This window comes from Nuphar pumila, chromosome 1 (genome assembly GCF_984573655.1).
Source record: "Nuphar pumila chromosome 1, dmNupPumi1.hap1.1, whole genome shotgun sequence".
Lineage (NCBI taxonomy): Eukaryota > Viridiplantae > Streptophyta > Magnoliopsida > Nymphaeales > Nymphaeaceae > Nuphar > Nuphar pumila.
The window spans coordinates 27,045,212-27,061,597 of NC_143249.1; the positions used below are offsets into that span (position 1 = coordinate 27,045,212).

A 16,386-nucleotide genomic window follows, 5' to 3' on the forward strand; every position below is an offset into this window, starting at 1 on the left:
CCATAAAGCATAGAGAAAACAAAATTTACATACATAATAATTAGCATGCTAAGCCAAAAATTGATATAGCATAATAAATAAATATTATCCAAAAATAGATATGGGGCATGCATCCATAAAGTATAGAGGAAATTAATTATATATATAATGATTAACATGTTAAGCCAAAAAATTGATATGACATAATAAATAAATATTAGCCAAAAAATTGATATGGGCATGAATCCATAAAGCATAGTGGAATTGAAATTTACATACATAATAATTAACATGTTAAAACAAAAATCGATATGGCATAATAAATAAATATTAGCCAAAAATCGATATAGGCATGAATCCATAAAGCATAGAGGAAATAAAATTTACATACAAAATAATTATCATGTTAAGCCAAAAATCGATATGGCATAATAAATAAATATTAGCCAAAAATTGATATGGGCATGAATCCATAAAGCATATAAGAAATGAAATTTACATACATAATGATTAATATGTTAAGCCAAAAATTGATATGACATAATAAATAAATATTAGCCAAAAATCGATATGGGCATGAATCCATAATATATAGTGGAAATGAATATTTTATACATAATAATTAACATGTCAATTCAAAAATCGATATGGCCTAATAAACACATATTAGCCAAAATCGATATGGTCACTTAATATACATGTAAACAAAATTGTCATGGCATGCACATTTATAAGAATAAATAGAAACATGTTAAACCAACAATTAACATAGGCAACATGCATATGTGCATTAATTATGCTAAGCAATGGAATTAACATGAGTAACTAGCATGCTTGATTTACTACAACTACTATAGGGCGTAAGATCCCCTACCTTGTTAGAAGCTTTAAAAAAAAAACAAAATGCTAGACTCTTCACACTTGAGCTCTCAAAATTAAAGAGCTCCTAAAGCATGCAAGAGAGAGAGAGAGAGAGCAACCAACAAAAAGAATAATAGCAAAGAGAGAGGGAGGAGAGTGAGGCTATTTATAGCCACATGGGAGTAGATGTAGGGTGGAGATTTAATTAGATGAGTGGCTCCTAATTAGCTACCTATTAGGTTAGTTAGGATTTAGCTTCTAGCTCTTTCTTTCACTTTTTTTTTAAATAGAAAAGAAAAGGGGGTGCCTCCTAAGAAGGAGGATGGAGAAGGGAGCCCATATGTCCACATGGGCCATGTAGTAAGGAATATTTTCCACTTGGGGAATTTTGGACTTAGAAATCTCTAAGTCCTTTCCTTTTCTTCCTTATTTTATTTCACTTCACCCCACTAGAATACTCTAGTGGGTTCCTTCTTAAACTTAGACCCTTATATGGATCCATGTTGAGATCCAAATCTAATATGGATCCATGGATTCCAATTGGCCATCAAATCTAATTTTAATGTTAAAGTACCAACACACTAATGAAATTTAATATATCTATTAGATATAATGCCAATCAAATTTAATTAATATCTAATGGTCAATTAAATATAATCATTTTATTTTTTTTAATGTAATTAGCCAAGGTAACGTTGATTAACAATTGCCATTTTCTTTTGTCAAGGAAAATTTAAATACAATGCAATAAGTGATTGCCAACAACTAAATGATTAGATAATTAGCTGCCGATTACCTATAACCTATAGATAAATGAGCTTTTAATTATAATGAACCCGGAATAATAATTGTCACCAAATAAAATTTTCATTTTTACTTTTTTGAAAATTTGCAATTGTTACATGTGACACTTGGGAATTTTTTCTTTTAATTTCTAAAAAAATTTATAAACGAAAAAACAGAAAAAAAATATCGTTATAAGGGGTATTGTACTGTACATCGGAAAGCGACAAGATCCGTTGGGAGTTGGGACGACGGCGAGGCTTGCGTTCCTGGCGTTGCGGAGGCCTCTCTCTCTCTCTCTCTCTCACCCACGTGCCCTATTTTGGATTGATGTGGATGTGGGTCTGCCCAACCTGACTCATAGGCAGCAGCAGCAACCACCAGATCGGGTGCCAGTTTCAGAGGAGCAGAGGAAGAAGAAGAGAGAGGGAGAAGATGCTTTCTTCGCTCTTGTCTCTGCCTTCTTGGGAGGCGGTAATCAACGGAGCAAAAGCAAAAATTCATTTTCTTCCGGGCTTTCCTTTCGGGCCCTCTTGTCAATCATGCTCTCTCTCTCTCTCTCTCTCTCTCTCTCTCTCTCTCTCTCTCTCTCTCTCTCTCTATATATATATATATATATATATATATATATATATATATATATATATATATATATATATATATATATATATGTGGGCACAGGCTCGGGTGCTGCTGTTTTACTTTGGGTATCTAGGGATCGCGGGAAACGTTCTTCCCCGGAAGCGCGTTCCTGGCGCGGTTTTATCCGATGACACACGCCTTCACTATCGTTGCAACGGTGAGAGAGATGAATTTCCTTTTTTTTGTTTCTTTTTTCGTTGTTGATTAATGAAATTGGATCGTCTCTGCAAAAGTTTTCCGGAGATCTCGTTTGCATAGTGTTTGCGAATCGTGGTTTGTTTCGTAAGTTTCAAATCTTGAGTTAGATGTCCTCGAGTTTATGCGCAATTGTTTGGAAGGTGAAGCAGTGGCAGTGGTGAACTTTCTCCAAGAGAGGAAAAGAATGGCTAAAATAAAGAGGTGTAGATCAGCATTGCTTTATTACGTAGAGAAGAATGACATATCGTTTTTTTTTCTTTAATATGAATCAGAGTTCTTAGCCATTAACTATCTCATTAAAAACCATTTTTTTGCTTGGAAATTGAAAAAGAAAGCAGTGGTGAGAATTCAATTGCGTGGTTTTAGCTTTGGATCAAGAGAGAGAAGAAAACCGTATTGAATTCCCAGGAAAGGGTAGAAGAATGGGACCTAATTTGCCTCCCTCCAGGAATACCCATCATTTCACTGTTTCTAAGTTCTAATGCGGATTGAAGTCCATATAGTAAATGTGCATATTATCTCTTATTCTTCTGTTTTCAGGTGTCCAAATTGTCCATTCAAAACACAATAAAGATTTATGTACTAAATGGCGTAGCTATTAGCTACCGATTACACTGGCGATTAGCTGTTTTTAGTAGCCATGGCACGAGGAAATGATTTTGTGACTTCCACTTTGTTGACAACCTTCAGCTTGATGTTTTTTTGTGTAGTTAGCTCAGTTTGGATGTGCATTTGGATTCACATAGTTTACTATGGATTGTCGTTTCTTCTTTTCTTCTTCTGATGTTGATATTCTCAATCTTGTAGTCTGGTTGTTTTGTGACCTTCATTGGTTTGAGCTCTCTAGTGATTGGTTTCTCAAGGATGAATCTTAATGTAAATAAGTTCTTAATTGCAATAAGTGTTCATTGTGCATCTTCAAGGCTGGAAAATTGCAGTTGATTTGAAGGATATCCCTGTTGGTCTCCGAGAAACCATCCACAGGAGAAAGCACTTGTCTTCAGTTCAAAACATTGAAGTGGTTACAAAAATTGCAAGAGATTTTGCATAGAAGGAAACTTTCTGATTTTTTTATTGATACTCATGGCTTATTGCTTTAAACAAATGTTGAACATATTGCTTAATAACTGTATTCATAATGCTTTAGACAAGTATTTCAACCTCATCATTGCAAGATAAAATATGAGAACCTAGTAGTCTCTTAACAATTGGCAGATGATAAGATATCCTCGCATGCGGATTTATGAATTTAATAATCTCTGCGAGCTATTTTTGATGCACAAAGACAAACAGCCATTCAAAGAAAAAGATTCATAGAATCAATGTTTTTTTTTCTCATATGATATTTGACCTTTTCTGGTCTACTACAGGTTTTCCTCAAAATTATTGCTGTGAGTTGCAGATGGCCATGAGATGCTTCAATCTGATGATTTTCCATGTCCTAACATGTATTTTATTTTATCACTTTATTAGTATTTGGGATAATCTTCTTATTCAATTAAGCTAATTGCTTAGGATTTAGGAATCATGTTGGCATTATATTTTTCCTTATATGGGAAGCTCATGTGAACTTGCTAACCTACAATATACTTCATTCCATGGCCAGGATTGCTCTCACTTTTGTTACTGATAACTCTTTTGGGGATTGGTGTTGGCATAAAGCTGATGTTGCCTACGGTATCTTCCTCGCGTCTCCAAACATAGCCTTTTTCCCTTGGATTTCATTTTTACTCTTTAGTATGTATGTTTTTCCTTTTCTTTAATGCTTCTTCTAGGGCATTATTTCTATGCAATTTTGTTGATTTTGGTATTTGTTATATTATTTTGTTATGATACTTATTGAGACTAAAACAGAATTTGGAGATCATGGGTTTTGCTCTGTCAAGAGTGTGAAATGGTAAAGTATGTTCTTTCTTGGCTTACCTTGACGAGGTACTCTTTCTTGTGCTAAATCCGTGGAAAGAAATTTGGAAACTTGGAACTCATAACATTGAAAATGGCTTATAATGTGTTATAGTTTATTTGATAGACATTGTATGAATGCACCATTTTGTCATCTTTATCTTGACAAGCATTCAGTTAATGAAGAACAAGATTTTTGTTTTCTTGCTGTTGTGGTGTCATTGTTTGGCATGTTGAATTGTTAACTGTGGTCATTACTTAATGTTTAGCATGTATATTAGTGTCTAATGACATGAGAAGAGGATATGCAGGTTGTGGATGACTTGGGAGGAGAGCTACTCTCAACTACTCTTCTGTTCAGTGTATTGGTAAGGTCATTTCTATATTTAGTTAGTTTGGTAAATTCAGTTCTGTATTAAGTAACTTTTTTTTCTAAATTTATATGGCCTGAATGGAGAGTCAATAAATAAAAATATGATAAATAGAGGGATGGAAAAAAGATTTAAGGCTGAATTTTTGCATTGTTGAGCATCAGCAGAAAGAAAGGGAACAGATAATTAGGAGTTATGTCTGTGTTAGTGAAGCAAACATGAGGTTGGATTTATGGTTGAATGGTTATGACACCTTAATTAATTTGTGTTGCATAACTGCCAAAAAAGCAGGAAGAAGTTGATTTTTTTTAAAGAGATATGCTTTATATGTCATAGGATCATAAAACTGAAATTGTCAAATATATCTATCAACTTTTCCTGAGAACTTCTATGACCAAGTTGAACTCCCTTGCTAGTGCTTATTTTGATGAGTCATTGAAGTTTCATTTGGTGGATGAGATAAACTATGTCACATGGGTGCGGGTGCGGGTGCGACATGGGTGCAGCGCAATTTAAAAAAATTTGGACACGGGGACTCGGCTATATATATATATATATATATATATATATATATATATATATATATAACAATAATAAGTCGGCTATAGCCCATTAGGGGAATGCTGCATACGTTAACTGTAGACTAACATAACCCATTAGGAGACTTCAACTATGTACATCTGTCCATCTTGCTGTAGCCCATTAGACTTCTCCTAATGGGCTATAGGACATGTCCATCTTGCTGTATACGTTAACAGTTGCACAAACTGTGCAATGCAGTGACTGTGCAGTTGCAGTTGCACTGTCTGTGACTGTGCAACTGCATTGCACAGTCTGGTTATATATATATTGATTTTTTTTTTGTTTTTTGCCCTAAAAATGAACATTTTAGGACTCGGTCAAAGTTGACTGAGTCCAAAATGTGGACGGACTCGGCTTCGACTCGTTGACCGAGTTTGACTCGGCGTTGACCGATTTCGGGCCGTGTCCAAAGCTGCACCCGTGTCGGGGCGTGTCGACTCGGGTGTGGCGCCTCCCTAGCCGAGTCTGTGTGACATAGTTTTTCGTTCACTTATAAAACAAAAAAAGTATATTCTTTGATTTGAAAATCATGTGCACATAGCAATTGTGCTTATAAAATTAACATGATCATGAGTTAGAAAATCTCATATCAAAACCAAATTTCAAATTCCCATAAATATGGAATTTTACAAATCTCAACAATAGTTCATCCACTACAAGTAATCACCTTATTAGACCTGAAAAAGTCGTGTTTTGTATATTACACTTGTCATACCAACTTTACATTGTATATCGGGTTTGGACATTATACCAAACCCGGACCCATATTGTACATCAAAATATAAATACACGTTTTTAGGTCACGATTTCATTATTGAAATCATGATAGCCGCATCCCCTCTTCTCCTCTTCTTTCTCTTTCTCTCAAAACAAATTCAAGAGGAAATCTCACATGGTATCAAAGTCGAGATCCACCTAGGGTTTGAAGTGGCTTCCAAAAGGTGCGACCTGACTATCTCAATCAAGAAAGGTTCTTATTTCTTCCATCGCTTCTTTCCGTAAGTTTTTTTTGTGTGTTTGGAGGATTCACGTCTCACGTGAATCCCTAAAATCATCATGTCTCACGTGAATCTCTATCTCTAAACTATCTTTTTCTTCTTCTTGTCTAGAAGGATCCCGTTTCACGTGAATCCCTAAAGTCGACCTTACTTCTTCTTTGTCTGGAATATTTAGATCTGGTCATGCTTCTGCACCAGATCTGAAATATTCCACCTCTGCGCATTCTCATTCTTTTTACTTGAACCGAAATATTCAGATCTGAGCGTGAAGTTGCATCAAATCTGAAATATTAAGTTTCTGATTGATTTTCTTTTATATACTATCCAAACTTGATATTTGATATCAAATTTCTAATCTAAGTCTAATCTATCAAGCGTCTACAGGCCATTCCTTCTTGTTGTCATATCTGATATTTGTAAAGCATTCTGCCCTCTGTCCACATCATACCCACCTGTGTTTTGTCTGAAAACACAATCAGTTTAAATTCTATTCAATGTGTATTGTTCAGAAATTTTTATTGCGTTAATCACAAATCTTACAAATATAACAATTTTTTTTTTAGATCTGGTTCTCTTTTGAATCTAAAAGTTTTTGATCGCTAGTCTCTTGAAGGTTGCCCAACCTTAATATAAAAAAAAGGCCGACCATTAAACTTCTCTGGCGGTAGACTGGGCACTTCGTGAATATCTTTGTTAAAACTTTTTTTCCAATTATGGATTCCCATTCTTCTCAATCGAGTCCCCTCAATCAGCTTGTTTCCGAAAAATTAACCACCTCAAACTTCTTGATTTGGAAGAGACAAATCATTCCTTTTATAAGGAGCCAAGGTCTCTTAGGCCATCTGGATGAAACCACTCCAGCTCCGCTAGAATTTATTACGAGAGAAGAGAAATATGATAAAGGGGCAACTTCAATTGTGTATGTCAAAAATGCAGAATATCTCAACTGGAAAAGGAAAGACCAATCAGTAGTTGCATACATTACCTCTACATTGTCTCAAGAGGTTCTTGTTGCAATCCCTGACAACTGCACAACCATGCACCTTTGGGAGAGATTGGTTCAGACGTATTCACATGTTTCACCTGCGATGATGGTTTTTCTCAAGAGGGAATTCCAGCTGCTGAGAAAAGACTCCATGACCATCATGAAATATCTAAACAAGATGAAGACTATCACAGATCAACTTGCAGTTATAGGATATGCAGTGAGCGACAATGATATGGTGCAACAAACCCTGAGTGGACTGGGATCTGATTATAATATGATCGTCACTTCACTGTTGTGCTTGCCTGCTCTGCCTACTTTTGATGAGTTGTGAGCTAAATTATTTTAGTATGAAATGACTCTGAAAGGCTTTTCTGAAGAAAACCATGCTCATACAAATTCTCAAGAAGTTTTTGCCACAGGGGTGACTTATGGTCGAGGACGAGGGCGAAATGGACACAGAGGACGTGGATTGCTTCCCACTCCAAATATATTGACCCATGCTCAGGGACAGAGATCTATCCCCACTTGCTTTCTTTTTAACAAAAGGGGGCATATCAAGGCGAATTGTTGGCATAATCCTGAAAATAAAGGAAAGTCTCCACAGACAGAAACAAAAAGGAAGTCCAGCAGTATTAGAGACAGTGGAGAGATTAGAGATCTGTTGATATCCGCCTTGTCAGAATTGAATTTAAAGCAGAATGACCAAGGAACTTGGTTTGTTGACTCAGGGGCAACAACTCACGTGACTGGTGATGCAGGTAAACTTTTTAAACCTATTCCTTATTTTGGTAAAAGTAAGATTGTCACTGGAGATGGATCCTACCATCCTGTTTCTCACGTTGAAAAATCAGTCATTCCCATGTCACATTCTACCCTTGAACTTTCTGATGTCCATGCTCCCAATATCAAGAAAAATATTGTCTCTGTTTCTAAACTTGTTGATGATAATTATGCTTTAGTCGAATTCACTCCCTTCTCTGTGCAGGTCAAGGACCTTCGTATTAGAATATGGATCGGATATGGATCCAGTAGAGAATCCATATCATCCACAACTTCTTATACGTGTTTGTGTAATATGTATTACTTGTACATGGCAGTTTTGTCCATGTAAAAATATTTGTAACTCTATTAAACTTAATGAAGGATTAGTGCAGCAATCAAGTTTTGAGTGACTGCTGATTCCCAACAAGAACCCGAGTTCTCTTTCTCCTCTCTCCCTCTCCTTCTCCTTTCTCGATTCTTGCAGCAATTTTATCATGGTATCAAAGCAGCGACAACTCTGGGCATAAAAAGGGTCTTCATCGGGAACGTGAAAAGTTGAGTCCTCCTCGTCATCAGGTCAAGTTTTGTCAGTTTTATCTTTTCATTTCTTCCTTCCTGTCTCATGCAAAAGCTTCACGCGACCTCTTCTGCTCACGAGAACCTCGTCTGATTACGTCATACCATGCGTTTTCCTGTTTCACGCATCTCTTATGGTCTAGATCATGCCTTCTCTTTCCTTATCTATCTTTGTCTGCTCAAGCACGCAGAAGCTGAGTCCTTGCATCCTTCCTCACCTGTTTTCGCCTGCTCTAGATCTGCTTGAATCAGATCAGTGTTTCTCATCTGTCTTTGTCCGCGTTTCTCATCTGCCTTCATCTCCCAGATCTGATTGAATCAGATCTGCTGTGCACCTTACACAGATCTGTTATCGTCTTTCTCTTGATTCTTTAAAATTTTGCCGTGACATAGTTTTCTTAGTGTGCCGAGTTCTGTCGTAAAGCTAATTTCTGTCATAAGTCTACAAATGGATAGTTCAGTCAACTCGGGTCTTTCCTCCAATTTCCTTGGGCAGCTAGTTTATGAAAAACTGAATACCAACAACTATTTGACTTGGAAACGACAGATTACTCCTTTCATCCGAAGCCAAGATCTTTCAGGTCACTTGGATGGCTCCACTCCAACGCCTCCAGAATTTATCACACAAGAAGCAAAAGAGGATGGAGGTTTACCAAACATTATTCGTAACCCTACTTTTGTTACTTGGATGAAGCGCGATCAGGCTCTTGTCGCGTACAACACTTCCACATTGTCACAAGAAGTATTAGTTTCCATTCCTGATGATTGTACAACTAAAGTATTGTGGGAGACTCTAGCTTAGACCTATTCTCAGATATCAGAGGCTAAGGTGTTATTTCTCAAGCGTGAATTTCAGCTTTTAAGAAAGGGGACAATGACCATCATTGAATTTTTAAATCAAGTCAAAAGCATCACAGATCAATTAGCCATTGTTGGATATCCAGTATCAGATAAAGAAAAAGTGCAGCAGACACTGAATGCCCTGGGATATGAGTATCATGTTCTTGTGACTTCTTTATTGTGCTTGCCTACGTTGCCTAGTTTTAAAGATTTACGTGCTAAACTATTCCAGTATGAGATTGTAATGAGATATCGCAGAAATATAAAGAGTGCATACAAGCACTAACAACAATGAAAAAGAGACAATATCACAAGTCCACAAAGGGACAATACAAACACAAGCCTTAAAGAAGGCAACAATATAAAAAGCCTCTTATTGAGAAGAGAGAGAGCTCTCAAGAATGAATTACATACAAGGGGATCACCCCTATTTATACAAAAGGGAGAGGAGAGAAGGAGAGGCAAAATGCCTAAAAAGGAGAGCCCAAAAGGGGGCTCCCATGGAGTCGTTGGGAGCCCCCAACGGTCACAGGGCTCCAACGACTCTATGGTTGGAGCCCCTTTTGTGATATAAAAAATACAAAAAATAAATGAAAAAAAGAAAAAAGAAAAAATACATTTTAACAAAAACTGGAAATAGTTGTTTTCTATAACAACTAGTGAAATTACAAAAATACCCCTATCGGGTATTGATGTAATATACAGAATATATATATATATATATATATATATAAGATACATTTTAACACCCCCCCTCAAACTTTACGGGGAAATGACGAAAAGTTTGCCAAGAAGAAACATGAAGCGAGGAGCCGGAAGAGCTTTAGTGAAGAAGTCCGCCAACTGATATTCTGAAGTGACATAGGGAAGAGCAATAGTTCCTCGCAAGAATTCGTCACGAACATAGTGGCAATCCATTTCGATATGTTTTGTACGCTCATGAAAAGTATGATTGCTCGCAATATAGATGGCACTCTTGTTGTCGCAACATAGTTTTGAGGCTTCGGTAATATCAACTCCCATGTCTTTAAGCAAACTGCGAAGCCACACAAGTTCCATTGTCGTGGTTGCCATAGCCCGGTACTCAGCTTCAGTGGATGATAGTGAAACTTTCTGCTGCTTCTTGCATCGCCAGGCAATCAAAGAGTCTCCTAAAAAAACACAAAAACCAGTAGTTGAGACTCGATCATTGGGATTACCTCCCCAATCTGCATCAGTATAAGCAAGAAGATTCAAGGAAGAAGAGGAGGATAGAAATAGCCCTTTATTGATGGTATTTCGAATGTAGCGGATGATTCGGAGAACGGCACTCATATGCACAGTTATAGGAGCATGCTGAAATTGGCTAACAGAGTGAACCGCATGAGTGATATCTGGTCTGGTGATGGTTAAATAGGTAAGAGACCCAATGAGTTGTCTGTAAGGTGTGGGATCTTCCAGAAGAACCCCATCCTCCAACCGCAATTTGACATTAATAACCTCGGGAGTCTCTACTTTCTTATCATCAGAAATCCCAGACTTAGAACATATATCCGCAGCAAGCTTCATCTGTGACAAAATATATCCTCTAAGAGAATATGCAACTTCAATACCAAGAAAATATCTGAGAAATCCTAAGTCAGACATATCAAAATTATTTTTTAACATATTTTTAACATCAATAATACTATTTTGATCATTCCCAGTGATAATCATATCATCAACATAAAGCAACAAAATTACGATACTAGAACCTGCATGTTTAACAAAAAGAGCAGTGTCAGTATAACAAGAGTGAAATCCTAACTTTATCATGATATCACTGAAACGATCATACCAAGCCTTAGGCGCTTGTTTAAGGCCATACAATGCCTTCAAAAGCCGAAGAGTTTGACCTTGCTTAATATTTATTCCGGGTGGCGGGTCCATATAAACTTCTTCACTTAAACTTTCATTTAAAAAGGCATTTTTTATGTCAAGTTGATAAATAGGCCATTTTTTGGTTGATGCAACAGCTATTAAGGTCCTGACACTAGTCATTCGAGCTACGGGAGCGAATGTTTCTTCGTAATCAATGTCATATTCTTGGGAGTATCCCTTAGCCACTAATCTAGCTTTATATCGTTCTAAAGAGCCATCGCTTTTTGTTTTAACTTTGAAGACCCAGCGACAACCAATAGGTTTTTTGTGTGAGGGTAGAGTAACTATTTCCCAAGTATTGGCCTTTTTTAATGCATTAAGTTCAACTTGCATTGCTTCAACCCAATGAGGTATCGATTTAGCTTGATTATAGTGTGTTGGTTCAAAATAAGAATGTAGGGTTATCAAACATGCCCGATAGTTGGGAGTTAAGGAATCATAGGATACAAACCTATTTGGGGGTATTGATATTCTAGAAGAATGCCTAACTTGTGGTTCCTCAGTGGATTTCGAAATTTGAGAGTATTTTTCGAGGGCACTAATAGGATTTTCTTGATTTCTTCTTGAGTAAACATTTATATTGGTATCACTATCATGAACATTTATATTCAAATCACTATCATTTGAGGGAGTTATGTCAAGAGGGGATACCTCGTGAGAATGATCAATGTTTTCAAGAAAATCTTCTTGTATGTCATCAATAAGGTCATGTAAGAATATATAGTCAATTTCATTTGTTTCTTCTAGTTTATCAAAACCGTTTTCTTCTTCTAGAAATGTTACATTTTTTGAAATATATAGTTTATCATTCTTAAAATCATAACATCTATACCCTTTTTGATTTTCACCATATCCTAAAAAAATACATTCAATTGCTTTTGGAGATAACTTATCTCTTTTATGTAATAGGACAAAACATTTGCAACCAAAAATACGAAGACGATTGAAATCGGGTGAAAATTTAAAGAGTTTTTCATAGGGAGAAACATTTTTTAACTTAGAAGAGGGCATTCTATTGATTAGATAGGTTGAGGTTAGAACGGCTTCGGCCCAAAACTTCTTTGGAATATTTCTAGAAATAAGTAATGTTCTAGTGGTTTCTATAATGTGCCTATGTTTCCTTTCCGCTAGGCCATTTTGTTGGGGAGTCCTAGGACATGACTTTTGATGGCAAATGTCATTTTGGGTTAAATAGTTTTGGAATTCATGAGACAAGTACTCGCCACCGGAATCGGATCTTAACATGGATATGTTACTTTGAAATTGATTTTGAACTTTTTTATGAAAATCTTTAAAGAAAGCAAATACTTCCGATTTATGACTAAGGAAATAAATCCAAACATACCGAGTAAAGTCATCAATAAATGTAACATAATACGAATAACCCCCTTTAGACATAACCGGAGAGGGCCCCCACACATCCGAATGCACCAATTCAAAAGGCCTTGATGAAAAAAAAGTTCTATTTGGAAAAGGAGTAGACTTCATTTTTCCAAAAATGCAATCTTTGCAATTAATTTCTTTTTCCTTACAAAATTTGTTTCCAAAAGGAAAGAGATACATTTTAGAATAACTTGGATGACCAAGTCTTTTATGCCAAGTTTCCATGCTTTTCTCTTGGACATAAGAACAAAAAAAGTTTGTAGGGAGATCAAGATGGTCCATATAATAGAGGTCTCCCTTTCTATGGCCTTGCCCAATCCGCTTCCCGGACCGGAGATCCTGCACAAAGCAACCATTAGATGAGAAAGATATTTCACATCCATGGTCGGCAATTTGAGAAACCGAAAATAGGTTTAAATTTAGTTTGGGAACAACTCTTACTTTTGGAACACAAAAATTTTGTGAATCTTTAAAAGAGCCAATACTTGAAATTTTCAAAAAGGTTCCATCGGCCGTAGAAACACAAGAGTCCTTTGAATTGGTGCAAACATCAACAAGTGCATCCTCATGAGGGGTCATATGAAAGGAAGCTCCGGAGTCAAGGATCCAAGAATACGTACCGGGTGAAGATGATGAAGCAATAGCCGCACCCGATGTGGAGGAAGAAACCTTTAGCATTTGTTGGAGAGCCATGGATATTTGTCCAAGAGTTTCTTTGATGTCATTGTTCTTGCCTTCATCTTCTTTGGTGGTGGTTTCCTCAAGAGAAGCCACTTTAGGCGTGAAGGTTCCAATAAGCTTTGGACAAGTGGGTCTAATGTGACCCGGCTCATTGCAATAATGGCAAACAATCATTTTTCTTCCTCCATTGTAGTTTCCTTGTTTCCCAAAATGAGGAGGTTTATAGGTTCTAATATTATTACCCGGTTTTGATACGGCAAGGACTTCATCGACATGCTTACTCATGCCAAGCCTTGTCTCCTCTTGAGTGATTTCGGCAATAGCATCCTCAATAGGAGGAAAAATAGATCTATGGAGAAGTGAAGATCTCACTTGCTCAAATTCGGGACGTAGCCCAAAAAGAAATTGGAACAATCGCTCTTGTTCCATTTGTTTTTGCCTTAAATCAATATCTTCCATAGAAACCCATTTTGGCTCCAAGAGAGCCAATTCATCCCATAGTGGGTTTAAAGCACTATAATAGTCTTGAATGCTAGAATCACCTTGCTTGGTGGTTCTAATCTTTTCTTGCAAGAAATAAGCCCTTGCAAGATCCTTTTGGGTATACATACCCTTCATAAAGGACCAAGCCTCATTGGCTCTACGAAATTTAGCTATATTAGCACATACCTTAAGCTCCACATTGTTCATAAACCACGCAAGGATTTTTGCGTGATTGCTTTCCCAATCTTCCACTTCCTTTTGATGACTTTCAATGGCCTTGAGGCGAGCATCTCCTTCAAGAGCCTTTTCTTGACCTTCTTCCATCTTTGTGAGCATAAGCTTAGGTTCCGGAACGGTACCCATGACAAAACCCCAAAGCTTCTTTCCTTTGAGATTATTTTCCATTGCCGATGCCCACATCATATAGTTCTTTCCATTGAGCTTGAAAGATAGGTCAATCTTTGTCTCCATGATGATGCCAAGAAGAGAGAAGATATCCACTAAATATGAAATACACGAACCACACTTTTCCTTCAAGAATCGAGTGGCTCTGATACCATGTAATGAGATATTGCGGAAATATAAAGAGTGCATACAAGCACTAACAACAATGAAAAAGAGATAATATCACAAGTCCACAAAGGGACAATACAAGCACAAGCCTTAAAGAAGGCAACAATATAAAAAGCCTCTTATTGAGAAGAGAGAGAGCTCTCAAGAATGAATTACATACAAGGGGATCACCCCTATTTATACAAAAGGGAGAGGAGAGAAGGGGAGGCAAAATGCCTAAAAAGGAGAGCCCAAAAGGGGGCTCCCATGGAGTCGTTGGGAGCCCCCAATGGTCACATTTGTGACCGTTGGGGGCTCCAACGACTCTATGGTTGGAGCCCCTTTTGTGATATAAAAAATACAAAAAATAAATGAAAAAAATAAAAAAGAAAAAATACATTTTAACAAAAACTGAAAATAGTTGTTTTCTATAACAACTAGTGAAATTACAAAAATACCCCTATCGGGTATTGATGTAATATACAGAATATATATATATATATATATATATATATATATATATATAAGATACATTTTAACAGAGATGTCCTTGAAAAGCATTTATGATGCTTCAGCAGGGCAATCATCTATGCATGATGTTCTTGCCACAGGGATGACTGCTGATCGTGCACGAGGAGGGCGTGGCAGAGGCAGGGGAGCACAAAACGTTAAAATACATGTAATCAATATATATATATTCAATACCCGATAGGGGTATTTTAGTCATTTCACATCTACCCATTAGGGGTACTTGTTTCTCTCCTCTTTTTATTGTTTATATTTATTTTTTATTTTATTTTTTATTTTCCTCTTTTTTACCCACTTAAGAGGGTCCCACCATTGAGTCGTTGGGGCCCCCAACAGTCACATTTGTGACCGTTGGGGGCTCCCAACGACTCCATGGGAGCCCCCTTTGTGGCTCTTCTTTTGAGGCCATTTGGCCTCCCCCTTCTCTCATTTTATTTGTATAAATAAGGGTGAACCCCTTTGTATATTTCCATTCTTGAGAGCTCCCTCTTTTTCAATAAAGAGGCATTTATATTTTGTGTTGTGTTGTCTCTTTTGGACTTGGGTATTATCTCTTTTGTGTGTCCATTGGTGGACATTGTATGTGCTTATAGCACTCTTTGTATTTTCGCATATCTCATTACATGGTATCAGAGCCTTGTGTATCCTCTTGATTTTTGATATAACTAGTTGACTAGTTATATTTTTTTATTTTGTATATCTCTTCCTTGGTGTATCTTCTTGAGAGAGGTTACAATGAAAGGAGAACAAAATATTGATCTCTCTTTCAAACTTAATGGTTCCAACTACATGATGTGGGCCGCCGCCATGGAGAACAACCTCAAGGGTAAAAAGCTTTGGGGATACGTTATGGGCACCATTCCGGAACCACAACTCCAACTCACCAAGATGGATGGTGATTAAGAAAAAGTCCTTGAAGGAAATGCCCGCATAAAGGCCATTGAAGATCATTAATCTAAAGTGGAAGATTGGGAAAGCAAGCATGCAAAGATTCTTGCTTGGTTCATGAACAATGTGGAGCTCAAAATTTGCGTCAACATTGTTAAATTTCGGATGGTTAATGAAGCATGGTTCTTTATGAAAGGTATGTATACTCAAAAAGACCTTGCTCGTCAATTATTCATCCAAGAAAAACTCTGGACTATTAAGCAAGGGGAAACGAGTGTAAGAGATTACTGTAGCACTCTTGGACCCATATGGGATGAGCTATCTTTACTAGAACCGAAGTGGGTTTCTAGTATAGATGTGGAACTAAGAATAAAACAAATGGAAAAAGAACACTTTTTCCAATTTCTACATGGGCTTAGGCCCGAATATGAACAAGTTAGATCTTTCCTTCTTCATAGATCTAACCCTCTTCCTTTGGAAGATGCCATAG

At 36.9% G+C, this 16,386-nt stretch overlaps 1 protein-coding gene across 3 annotated transcripts in view; it reads left to right on the plus strand.

Annotated features, from left to right (window-relative positions):
* Positions 1-2,304: 2,304 nt before the first annotated feature.
* Positions 2,305-16,386, plus strand: part of LOC149848478 (delta(14)-sterol reductase-like) — a 59,304-nt gene continuing 45,222 nt past the window's right edge. Inside the window, exons 1-4 of one of the 3 annotated variants that reach the window (XM_089995698.1) lie at positions 2,379-2,422; positions 3,834-3,911; positions 4,070-4,140; positions 4,677-4,733. In XM_089995698.1, the coding sequence (XP_089851824.1) occupies positions 4,129-4,140; positions 4,677-4,733 (69 nt within the window). In that variant the 5' untranslated portion in view covers positions 2,379-2,422; positions 3,834-3,911; positions 4,070-4,128. Of the gene's footprint in view, positions 2,423-3,833; positions 3,912-4,069; positions 4,205-4,676; positions 4,734-16,386 lie in introns of those variants that run through there. The other 2 variants (XR_016430184.1, XR_016430186.1) reach the window with 2 other exon arrangements.